At 41.3% G+C, this 12,854-nt stretch overlaps 1 protein-coding gene and 1 long non-coding RNA gene across 5 annotated transcripts; both read right to left on the minus strand.

Moving 5' to 3' along the window:
- Positions 1 to 212: 212 nt before the first annotated feature.
- On the minus strand, positions 213 to 4,696 carry LOC139551073 (uncharacterized). 4 transcript variants are annotated; one of them, XR_011670195.1, is made up of 6 exons: positions 3,616 to 4,696; positions 2,683 to 2,793; positions 2,512 to 2,588; positions 1,364 to 1,463; positions 1,230 to 1,259; positions 213 to 1,078 (listed from the first exon to the last, which is right to left on the minus strand). It is a non-coding gene; the product is annotated as an uncharacterized lncRNA (long non-coding RNA). The 4 variants fall into 4 exon arrangements; XR_011670196.1 differs by having other exon boundaries at positions 1,395 to 1,463; positions 3,616 to 4,694; XR_011670194.1 differs by lacking the exon at positions 1,230 to 1,259 and having other exon boundaries at positions 3,616 to 4,686.
- A 3,123-nt stretch (positions 4,697 to 7,819) lies between these two features.
- Positions 7,820 to 11,491, minus strand: dcun1d1 (DCN1, defective in cullin neddylation 1, domain containing 1 (S. cerevisiae)). The gene is made up of 7 exons (XM_071362460.1): positions 11,071 to 11,491; positions 9,903 to 10,116; positions 9,594 to 9,762; positions 9,222 to 9,352; positions 9,036 to 9,118; positions 8,769 to 8,865; positions 7,820 to 8,461 (listed from the first exon to the last, which is right to left on the minus strand). The coding sequence occupies exons 1-7, from the start codon at positions 11,071 to 11,073 to the stop codon at positions 8,385 to 8,387; spliced, it is 774 nt and encodes a 257-aa protein (XP_071218561.1). The 5' UTR covers positions 11,074 to 11,491; the 3' UTR covers positions 7,820 to 8,384.
- Positions 11,492 to 12,854: the final 1,363 nt, after the last annotated feature.

Genomic DNA, 12,854 nt, shown 5'->3' on the forward strand with positions numbered 1-12,854 from the left:
AAGTGCAAGCCAACAAGCTGCTATGAGGTAGGCCTTCCTTCAGCACTTTCAAAATGGATACCGACAAAAATTCAGGTAGATGTTAGGTCAGATAAATTCAGCAAGATGTTGACGCCTTAACTTTACTCTTCTTTAAGTCACCACACACACACAGAGAGAGAGAGAGAGAGAGAGAGAGAGAGAGAGAGAGAGAGAGAGAGAGAGAGATGCGGTTAGCCCACCATTTGAAGTATTTTATTAGGCCTATTGTGGTCTAAAAAAAGAAGGAAAACACAATCATGGGGATTCACTTTTATAGACAATATACCGACGCACAGACAGCGCATTGCGCAAACAAAACAACCCTCCAAATATCAACTGGAATCACATGGGTCTATTACTGAACTTTTTGTTGAAAACAAAATATTTGAATGGGAAGAGACTGTCACTGGCAAACATGGTTACAAACCCAACAACATTATATAGTATCCCCTCCTAGCGGAGAAAAGCACATGAGCTAATTATAATACACAAAGTAAGCAAAACAATGAAATGCATAATTCCAACATTGCTTAAAATTATTAGATACTAATGAGATAGACCTATATAAGAAATATAACAATTGAGACGTACAAACTATGGCATAAGGGAACGATGAGTGGATAAGAGGCAAGCCGTAATTTCGATTAAGACATTAATGATGAGCAAGCCAAGATGGATGTAGTTGATATGCCTATTTGTCCAACACTTTTGAAATGGTCAGCGACAGCATTCAGAACATCAGCCGTACTTACAGTATTTTCCCTGTATAGCTAAGTCAAGACTGTAGGATAAATAACGGGGGCATGTAAGGAGACAATGAAAGCTCTTACAATATTTGATGATGACATTTCTCTAAAACAGGCTAATCAGTCCACCAAGTCAGAACACTAGGCTAAATTCTGAGAGGGAAAGGGTGTGACTTAGGGTGACACACATGGGCTACTAACAGCTTACTACACAACATACAGGTGGCACGGCAGTCCTTCTTGTGAGCAAACTTTGTCATCAAAGTCTGGCATTCTCTGGATTTATGGTGCTTTCAAGACAACTGGGAACGCTGAAAAAAACGAGGTTGAATCACGACGTTAGTGACCTTCAGGTCGGAAAGTCGGAGCTCTAGAAAGAGGCCCGAGTTCCCGACTTGGAATTCCGAGTCGAATGGCTCGTAAAAGCTACTTTCAAAAGCTACTGGCTGAAATTATACAAACCTCTGTAGCATCACTTTTTTTTTTTTATTACTGAAACAGAATAAAAAATCATATAAAATTCAGTAAGTAGTATAATAGTTCAAATCTGCATACTGTATAAATTGCAGCACATGATGTACCATAAAAACGTTAACCTGTTATGCATTGAATCATAATCCATCAAACCTTCTGGACAGTTTTCACAGTCAGCTGAAAGTCCAGATCAGGTTGCTGCGCACCAATGATGTCATAGAGCTAAAAGAGAGAATATTTGACGTAATCTTAAATTCATCTGATCCATATCTTATTCCAACAGAAATAATATTATTATAATAAATAACTAATATTCAGTGGAACTATATATAAACTATATACATACTGTACATTGCTACCAGGGAAATACACTGAACAAAAATATAAACGCAACCTGTACAGTGTTGGTCCCATGCTTCATGAGCTGAAATAAAAGTTCCCAGAAATTTTCCAAACGCACAAAATGCTTATTTTTCTTACATTTTGTGCAAAATTATGTTTACATCCCTGTTAGTGAGCATTTCTCCTTTGCCAAGAAAATTCATCCACCTGACTGGTTTGGCATATTACAAAGCTGATTAAACAGCATGATCATTACACAGGTGCACCTTGTGCTGGGGACAATAAAAGGCCACTCTCAAATGGGCAGTTTTGTCACACAACGCCACAGAAGTCTCAAGTTTTGAGGGAGTGTGTAAATGGCGTGCTTATTGCAAGAATGCCCACCAGAGATGTTTCCAGAGAATTTAATGTTAATTTCTCTAGCATAAGCTGCCTCCAATGTCATTTTAGAGAATTTGGCAGTACATCCCAGCAGCCTCACAACCGCAGACCACGTGTATGGCGTCCTGTTGGCGAGCGGTTTGCTGATATCAACATAGTGAACAGAGTGCCCCATGGGGGCGGTGGGGTTATGGTGAGGGCAGGCATAAGCTACAGACAACAAACACAATTGCATTTTATAGATGGCAATTTGAATGCACAAAAATACCATGATGAGATCCTGTGGCCTATTGTGAGGTCCATTGTTTTTAAAGGTATCTGTGACCAACAGATGCATATCTGTATTCCCAGTCATGTGAAATCCAGAGATTAGGGCCTAATTTATTTATTTCAATTGACAGATTTCCTCATATGAACTGTAACAGTAAAATCAATGAAATTGTTGCATGTTGCGTTTATATTTTTGTTCAGCAGATGCATCACTGTTAGGGTTGAGTTTTTTTTTTTTAATCAAGCAGACCACCATGATTGCATAAGGAAACATTACCTGACTCAAGACTGGATCAACTGTAGTCTCATTTAGCTCCTGATAAGAAGTGACAGCTGTTCGAAGAATTGCAAATCCTATTAGGGTAAGAGTATTAGATTCATTCAGTTTATAAAGACAATTATTAAAGTATCATAATTAAATGTATGTACTTCATGCTTATATACGCACCACTTGTCGCTGCTTCAGTACCAAAAGGTGGGTCCACATATGGAGTTGAAGGAGCTGGAGGTGTTGTTACCTGTATTGTGCTGTTCACTTGTCCCATTGAAGGTGTTGGAGCTGATGGGGAAAATATTGACGTGAAATTGTATCTCATTAGCCTGGATTCCAGACCTGTTTTATGCTAAAGTTTCACTCCTTGTACTCAGTGTCATTATGGAAAACATTACAAAAATTACAAGGAGTGGAATGTTAGCACTAACAGACTGGTACCCAGTCTAGTATCTCATATCTACTGTATGACCACAACCAGGAATTAAAAAAAAGGTTTTCCACAGTAGTCATCACACTTCTCTACTTTCTTCTATAATTTTAAATACCACACACAAAATGATCCAGATTCAATGATCTGATCTATTTTTTATTTTACCTTTATTTAACTAGGCAAGTTTTTTGGTACCCTTCTCCAGATCTGTGCCTCGGCACAATCCTGTCTTGGAGCTCTAAGGACAAGTCCTTCGACCTCATGGCTTGGTTTTTTCTCTGACGTGCACTGTCAATTGTGGGACCTTTTTATAGAGACAGTTGTGTGCCTTGCCAAATTATTATAATAATTTTTTTTAACTAGGCAGGTCAGTTAAGATTTTTACCTTGTCAGCTCGAGGATTCAATCTTGTAACCTTTCGGTTACTAGTCCAACGCTCTAACCACTAGGCTACCTGCCGTCCCATTGCATTGTTCTATTATTTTCCACCCATAATAAATAAGTTAGACTTACTCATGATGCTGACTACTCATGACTGGAAGACACACTGACTATTCCATGTCTTCACTGATGTCTGGGTTTGGTCATACTTTAGCAATCATTGTCCTCTGGACTAAAGGTCTCACACACCTTATTTTGATCATAAACACGAAAAAAATATTAAATGGATAACTTACCAAAGGTTTGCCCTGCAGACAATGCAAAACATCCACCACAAAATAATAGGAACAGCATTATGTTGTTTCAGGTGACAGAACACAGACTGTGCTCTGGTGTGACAAGATTCAGTTCAGCGAGTCCGTCTGACAATCTTTGTGAGGCACGAGGAAGTGGTTGCCTCTTTTCTTTGTGGAAGAGGCGTTTTGAAGGCGTTTTGCCAGCCTTTTGAACAATGCCCAGGTTTTCAAAGAAATCATTTGTGGCACAAGTGAATTGAGCCAAAAGGTCAGGCAGCCTCTTCTTGAACCCATTTGAATAGCTATGAGGAAGTTGTTTCATATCTCAGACACACCGTTTTATTTTTTGGGCATTTTACCGCCTTTTTCTCCCCAATTTCGATCTCATCGCTGCAACTCCCCAAAAGGGCTCGGGAGGCGAAGGTTGAGTCATGCGTCCTCCGAAACATGACCCGCCAAACCGCGCTTCTTAACACCCGCCTGCTCAAACCGGAAGCCAGCCGCACCAATGTGTCAGAGGAAACACCGTCCAACTGACGACAGAGGTCAGCCTGCAGGCGCCCGGCCCACACAAGGAGTTGCTAGAGCTTGATGAGACAAGTAAATCCCCCCCAGCCAAACCATTCCCCTAACCCAGATAATGCTGGGCCAATTGCGCGCCACCCTATGGGACTCCCGATCATGGCTGGTTGTGATACAGCCCGGGATCGAACCCAGGTCTGTAGTGACGCCTCTAGCATTGCGATGCAGTGCCTTACACCACTGCACCATTCGGGAGCCCCTTAACCCATTTTATATCAAGACCTCAAACAGTATGTACAGGGAGACAGGACGGACAGATGATTGTCCTCGCAGTGGCAGACCACGTGTAACAACCCCTGCACAGGATCGGTACATCTGAACATCACACCTGTGGTACAGGTACAGGATTGGCAACAACTGCCCGAGTTACACCAGGAACGCACAATCCCTCCATCAGTGCTCAGACTGTCCGCAATAGGCTGCGATAGGCTGGACTGAGGGCTTGTAGGCCTGTTGTAAGGCAGGTCCTCACCAGACATCACCTATGGGCACAAACCCACCGTCGCTGGACCAGACAGGACTGGCAAAAAGTGCTCTTCACTGACGAGTCGCGGTTTTGTCTCACCAGGGGGGATGGTCGGATTCGCGTTTATCGTCGAAGGAATGAGCGTTACACCGAGGCCTGTACCCTGGAGCAGGATCGATTTGGAGGTGGAGGGTCCGTCATGGTCTGGGGCGGTGTGTCACAGCATCATCGGACTGAGCTTGTTGTCATTGCAGGCTCATCCTCATGTGGTACCCTTCCTGCAGGCTCATCCTGACATGATTATCCAGCATGACAATGCCACCAGCCATACTGCTCGTTCTGTGCATGATTTCCTGCAAGACAGGAATGTCAGTGTTCTGCCATGGCCAGCGAAGAGCCCAAATCTCAATCCCATTGAGCAGGTCTGGGTCCTGTTGGATCGGAGGGTGAGGGCTAGGGCCATTCCCCACCAGAAATGTCCAGGAACTTGAAGGTGCCTTGGTGGAAGAGTGGGGTAACATCTCACAGCAAGAACTGGCAAATCTGGTGCAGTCCATGAGGAGGTGGCCACACCAGATACTGGCTGTTACTTTTGATTTTGACCCCCCTTTGTTCAGGGACACATTATTCAATTTCTGTTAGTCACATGTCTGTGGAACATGTTCAGTTTATGTCTCAGTTGTTGAATCTTATGTTCAAACAAATATTTACACATGTTAAGTTTGCTGAAAATTAACACCGTTGACAGTGAGAGGACGTTCTTTTTTTGCTGAGTTTACATAGCATAGTCAAAAGTCAAAATTGGCTATATCGTAAAAATGTATGAAAACTAAAATGTTTTTCTTTGACTTAATTTAAGGTTAGAGTTAGTAATAAGGTTGTTTAAAATCAGATGTTAATAAAACAAATTGTAGAAATATATTAAATATACACCCAGTTCATGAAAATGGTTCTCTCCTACAGATGTGGCTGTGGCTTGCTATATTAAGCAGGCAGACAGGCATTGAGGTTTTCAGTATCTCAGAAACGGACGACCTCCTGGGCTTTTCACCCACAACATAGTCTAGGGTTTACAGAGAATGATGCGACCAAGAAAAAACATCCAGTTAGCGGCAGTCCTGTGGGTGAAAACATCTCGTTGACAGTAGCAGTGCGTGGGTAAAATCACTGTGGAACCATATTACAACCTTTGTTTGGTCTATAACCTGTTAATTCATATGCCTTGCGACTGTGATATATAGGCCTAAAGGCCGAGACAATAAGAAGACACGGTGGCAGAATAAATTCAACCACACCTTTGTTGTTTCACAAAACCGGATAGCAACCTCTTTCCAATGAAGTCCACAAAGCATATTGAATGTACAGTAACAGACGGTTACATGACCTACAGCATGATCAAGCAAATAATGTTTCCAACATTTCCCAACCACTAAACAACTACTGATTTAGAACCACAGAGTTACAGCTAGTCGCAAAGAAAACAGGAGCTGCCTCCACTATTCCAGCATCATCAAATCACCTCTACTTAGTCCAATACAGTGACAATTAAAAGATATAAAAAACAATATAGTCCAATCAACGTAAGCTAAATATGATCTGGCTGTCCATGGTTCTATGTGCGCTCCTGCAAGTAGAAAAACATGTTGACTCATTTTTACTTGTAGAGAAGCGCCAATGCCATCCTCCTCTCTTTCATGTTGATGAAACGGTCTATCACTCTGTCATACAGTACAAGGTTTTATATTTTGTTGTCCTAGGCTATCTGGCTAAAATGCTTGCTCGCTAACCTAACTTCCATTCATGGGCAACATTAGCTAGTTAACATTAGCCTTCTACATCTAGCTACATATTGAACTTCCATCCTCAGGCCAGGGGCACAACAATGTATGAATTAATGGTTGGATCAGAATTGCATTATAATCATTGTCCAGTAGAGAATTAAGTAAAACCACAAGTCCAAATACCTATCTCCATCCATGCCTAATTTAGGGAAGGGACCATTTTAGCTAGCTGGCTAGCTAGCCACCAGAGAACAACATCACAACGAGATGTAACAATTCTGTTTTATGTCGATATATGCTCTAAATGGGATTTGATAGGAGTGACGCCAAATCCAAGCTGGCTTCCCTTAACACTTTTTTTAGGTGAGCCAGGACCATTCACGGTTGAGCTTGCTCAGTTTAGCTCAAGGCTGATTGGCACATTTGTATACTTTTTTTTATCAAGGGAGGCCAGATGCTCGCTGGCTTCCCTTTCCTTCAATGTTACGGGCGGCAACAATGCCGTACTCGGTTGGACCAGACAGCATCAGATAGATGGCCTACACGTAGAGATAGTGGGGCGCTATTTCGCTCGCTCGGATGCTTTCTCCTGTGAGATACATTCAGCCTCTTACGAACACAGACGAAATATACTTTTTTTGGGGGGGGGGGGGGGGGGGCCTGGCTTCCCTTGGCATCCATCAATACACGCCACTGCTCGTTGATGAGAGGTCGAAGGAGAATGGCAAGAATCATGCAAGCTAACAGGTGGACCACAAACAGGTAAATAATTGCACAGTACAAGGTAAATAATTGCACAGTACAAGTGGTGTGCAGAACGGTATCTGAGAACGCACTTGTCGGTCATTGTCATGTATGGGCTATTGCCGCAGACTACCACCGCAGACTCTGGTTCTACTCCTATCAGCTAAGAACAAAAGCGGCTCCTGTGGGCACGCGATCACCAACACTTGAGTGGAAAAACATCACCTAGTCCGACTAATCCCTGACCCTGTTGCGTCATGCTGATGGCAGAACCAGGATTTGGCGTAAAGAGCAGAGTCCATGGCCGCATCCTACCTGGTGTCAACGGAATATAATCACTCATTTGTAGAACGCAAATTGACAGCAAGAAGCCCAAACAGATGTAATATTTGACTAAAACAATTTCAAACCTTTCTTACATTTCTTTGTATACGATCACATCTCGCTCTACGAGTGGGAATATTTTGGAACAGAAAAATATATATATAACCCCGCCCCCCCCCAAATTGGAAGAATGGTTGGAAGAAGTTCATATGAAATGAATATGACACTTTCGGGTATAAACTTTTGCATAGAAAAATGACAGACAAGTGTGCATCATCAACACACAAAGAGCCTTGGACACATTAAAGAGATACCAAATTGAAACATTTTATTACCTTATACATGTGTATTGAAAAGCATTATGCTTAAAACCAAAAAAAATATTACAATCAATGTTTTTGTACTGGTCAGTCACACAAATGTCTCATAAAACAAAATTCATAGCAGGAATGCACACAAAGTATTAAAATTCTATTTCATATTTAAAGAATGACATTCCCTCACGGACCCTTGTATTTAGAATACGATACAATTGTATTTGTCTTTTCGGGGTGTTGGTTTGCTTCACGCGAACCTTGACCGCGTCAACTAAACACTGGGACAGGAACTGTAAGGTCCAGGATGGCGACTCCTCTCCAGGAGGCTAGAGTCGACACAAAAAAGCCCCATACTAAAGATAAAAGCCCAAACCACCACAAGACGACCGACGAGGAGACATGCCTTTTATATAGTCTTTGTGTAAAACATCTCAGTCCTGAGGGTTGGAAAAGGCAACATAGATCTCAGCTCAGTGCAGTCCCCTGTGCTCCGTTTCAGCGCCTTGGTTGTGTTTTTTGTATAAACAAACGTATGGACGTTCCGAGTTTGGGAACCTAGACTGCTGTGCTTTTGGTACCGATGTGCGGCCGCGCAAACTCCACAAAATCATCAATGAGGACTGGCCACGCTCCTTGGAGGGAAGAGACATAAATGACAGAAAGACAATGAAATGTCTCTATTAGACCCATGAGGTAGAACATTGACTAGGCAATATTCTCACAAATGTTTCATGCTTAAAATGAAACTTGCTTTTTCTTAAAAATGGAAGCACAAAAGATGCTGGGTTAAGAAAGAAAACATAACCTTTAATATCTAGTGGTTATTGGAAGAGGCAACAAGTGGGCTGGCTCCATATTGTTCTATTCACAACTGATTCCATTGTCATGCACCTGACCTGAGGCAATGGATAGCTATAGTTTAGTAAAAAAAACACAAACCTTCCTCGTCATAATTGGACATGTCATCAGTTATCATTGTGCTGAAGTCTAACAAGAGGTTCCAGGTGTCCTTAGGGATTGATCGTTTATGGTGCTCCTGCAGGGGAAGTAGAGGAAAACATCTAAATGAGCATCAAGAGAAACAACTAACCTCCATTTATCGTCCTACATGTTTATTGAAGCCTTCAACTGAAGCAAACCCACCATTCAATTTCCCCTCTGGGGACCAATAAAGTGTATTCAATTAAGTGAAAATAAATAACTTACCACTAAAAATGTATTCCACAGGTCCAGGAATTTGAATCTTCCAGCCAGTACTAAATTCCAATACGCAATTGCCATTTCTAAGTCTAGAAAATGCACAACAATGAGCACATGTCTGAGAGAAATCCAAGTCCAAGGAGCAGAGTAGACTATGAAAATAGATCAGGAAAGTCAAAATGTATTGCTTACCCAAACCTTTCTGGCCAGGATTCTTTGCAAAGTTAAATGTAAATTGGTAAAAGTCCTTAAATTTCCCTTGGTCCTTTAACTCTTGCTCCATTTTTGGTAGTTGGGCTTTTAGTTTCTCTATACTGTCACACCTGAGGAGAATAAAATAAGCTTTAGCACCAATTACAAGTTTAAGTGTTAGCCTACCTGATGTGGAGAAAGAGCTTAGCCTACATTCTGTTACACAACTAAATGGCTGATAGTGATGATGGATTACAATTTCCTCTATAGTTACATGATGAAACCAGGTAACACAAAAACATGTCACTTAGAGTCAGTCAAATTGGACACAGAAATAAAGTGAAACCTATCTCTTGCAAAGCCAGTCCTCACCCTTGTTCTGCCATCCCGTCCATGAACTCCTGTCTGGAGAACTCGCACTGTGTTGCTGCCCGGAACTTCCAGGCAATGAGGAGCACACTAATACTGGCCGGGTCCAGGCCCAAGTCGTCACAGAACTGCTGGATGCCATCTATACCGATCTTGTTGTCATCTTGTGGGTCTAAGTAAAGGATAAAGGGGGTGGGTTCAATTAATACTTTCGTCACTGTGACCAACAGCAGTTTTTATTTTTACAGTCAGTAATACTGCTGTTGTTTTTACTGTCTTAAAACCTTGACAACCTTGAGTTATGACACTTACCTCTGTATCTGTTGTAGAGCTGTTCTAACTTTTTCTTGTCTAATGCTCCTTTTAGATTCGAATGGTAGAGGTCTGGATTTTGAAAAAAGTTGTCTGTGGCGACATCTAGTTTCCAGTCATTCTGTGACAGACAGGTCAATGCAGTCTTCTCATTCGATTGTGTGAAGATCATGAACTGTCGAACTTTATCCTTCTGTGAGGACTTCAGCTTGTTCTGTGTAAAGAGACATTTTCAGGACAAACAATATGGAGTACGCAGGTTAAAAGGCACAACCTGTAGCTTTCATTCTGACAATGCTTTGTCGAAACTAAAAACCATTCATTTTAACTCCTGTGCATTTTCCAAATGACACCCTGAAGTATAGCTCTACTCAGGCTCAGAATTGTGAGAACTTTCAAAACTGTATAGCCTCAAAACTGCAATGCCATTCCTGGCAGCAGTCTGCAAACCTAACAATACATGCATCCATTGCACACTTCTTCTGATGGTATCTTGTCAATAAGCACAACCTTGAATGCATGTTGTAATAGCTTGCTTATAGCCATGGAGGTCCTTTTGAAATGTTATTTAGTTGTGTAATGACTTTCCTCTAGGTATCTACTCAACATAACGTAAAACTGCTTAGTCGACTATGCATGCGAGGTTTGGGTGCAGAAAATTGTTACCATGACATACAGAACACAACAATTAAGTTATTGTACCATTCACACATTCTAATCCAGTATGCACTACTTAGCCAAGGCGTTTATAGGCAAAACAAACAGGCCTACTCAAAGCTATGATACGCGACGGCGCATACATGTTCATTTCAACGACAAGCTAGCGGAGATTGGCCGGGTTCTTTAGCAAAGTTAGATTGCTAAATTGACTGTCTAGTATCTGTTGTTGGCTATAGCGGTCTGACAACCTAGCTATGCTGCATTATTGACACGCTAACTAGCCTGGTTGTTCAATGACAATGAACCGAAATCCAGCCGAGTTGCTAAAAAACTAGCTAGCTAACAGTAACAGCTAGCTAACGTGTGTTAGCAGTGTTTAGGATGAAAAACAAAGGTAACAGATAACCGTTTACGCAAGTTTGCTTAAATTCAGTGTTAATGTGATAAACTAAGGAGGGGATAACTACAAATAGACACCAAAACGAAATAAGCAGAACATATTCCTCACCATGTTTGTAATTGCCCGACTCCCGTTTTCCCACCGCTGTGAAGCAGGCAAGAATAACTAGCTAAACTCTTCCGGGTCACGGATTTTTGCAATCTTTCAGAATAATGGTGTGTTCGTAAATTCACTTTGGAATGCCTGAGTGAGATCTGGGCGTTCATATATTCAGAGGTTTCGCTCTCGGAGCGTACACTGGACCCTCTGGCCGAGGAGTAGGGGTGATCCGAGCGTTCTGACCTTACAACGGCAGTCAAGCACCCAAGCTAAAGTTGGCTGGCTAGCTAGCTAGAAATTTACAGACACAAATGAGAGAACTCACTCTGACCATTTTACTCGATTTAGCATACTTAACGCGCATGTAACTGTGCTGCTGGCAACAGTTTAATGACGTTTTTTTTTCGCGACGTTTTGTTACACCGGTCATATTGAGCGTTCGTAACTCCATCAGTTTTTCTGCGCTCTGGCACACTCAGACGAGAGCGCTCTGAAATCGGAGTAGATAGCCAGAGGGAATTTACGAACGCACCCTAAGAAATATATATATATTTTTTAGAAAGAGTCCCGTCCTGTTAACTTTGTAAATGAATTATTATGGAAAATGGGGACCTTTGTCGATATATTTTACAATAGTTATCATACAAATAATGATTTTTTTAAATTCTATAAAATGTTTTTTTTTTCAAGACTAAATTATCAACACATGTTTTGTGTGTGCAATCTTATAATTTATTGGACTGTACACAATTTTCTGTACGTTGTGTCGCAGTGAAATGGTGGACCATTCTACTCGGGAGTGTTTCTACACTCCTAATCATTGTGCACAGTGGAAACCCGTCATTCAAGTCAGCTTTTGCAGTAACGATTTTTTCGCGGCACAAATCATTCTTCATTGACAGCATGGCCAATGTTGAATGTTTATCATTTAAACTAGGAAAAGAGAACCTTAATCTTAGACCTGGGACAACACAGCCACTCCAGTGAATAGCAGGCTAATGATTGGAGAGCCCCACCTGTTTTGAGCTCCACATTTTTAGCAATGGGGGGGCTTGCCTGTTTTGCATGCTATTTTGGCATTAATAATATGTGTCACATATCAGTTTGCAACAATGTAAAAAAAAATATATCACTGAGTTAATAAAGCCGCATACAAACATGGTCTCTTTTTTGTTTTATTGAGTAAGGCAGCTCCAAAATGCAGGTGTTTCAGCCTAGCTCAGTGCTTTCTGTGGTGGTGGGTCAAGCCAGCAGAAAATACGAAGCGTTGCGCTGTGATTGGCTCAGTGTTTTGTCACTCATGGGAACACTACGTCACCGCCAAGTCTAAGGGTAGAGCTCGAAAATTCCAGCCCCTTGGGTGCTGCCATAGAGTTACATTAGAAGCCCTCAAGGCCAGGTACTACAGACAGATCTACCTATCAATCCATTAACATTCGTATTTTCAAAAGGTAAAATGAACAATTTCCAAAACTTTAGGAAAATTGATATGTCTTTAGTTTGTCATACTACCGTCATATACATTTTAATGACTTTTAACCACTTTAAAATGGAAATGCAGTACCTTCAGAAAGTATTTACACCCCATTGATCTTTTCCACATATTATTGTGTTACAGCCTGAATTTTAAAATGTATTAAATTTAGATTTTTTGTCACTGGCCTACACACAATACCCCATAATATCAAAGTGGAATTATATTTACAAATTAATAAAAAATGAAAAGCTGTAATGTCTTGAGTCAATAAGTATTCAAACCTCTTGTTATGGCAAGCCTAAATCAGTTCAGGAAT

The sequence above is a fragment of the Salvelinus alpinus genome, chromosome 23 (assembly GCF_045679555.1).
Source record: "Salvelinus alpinus chromosome 23, SLU_Salpinus.1, whole genome shotgun sequence".
NCBI classification, from domain to species: domain Eukaryota; kingdom Metazoa; phylum Chordata; class Actinopteri; order Salmoniformes; family Salmonidae; genus Salvelinus; species Salvelinus alpinus.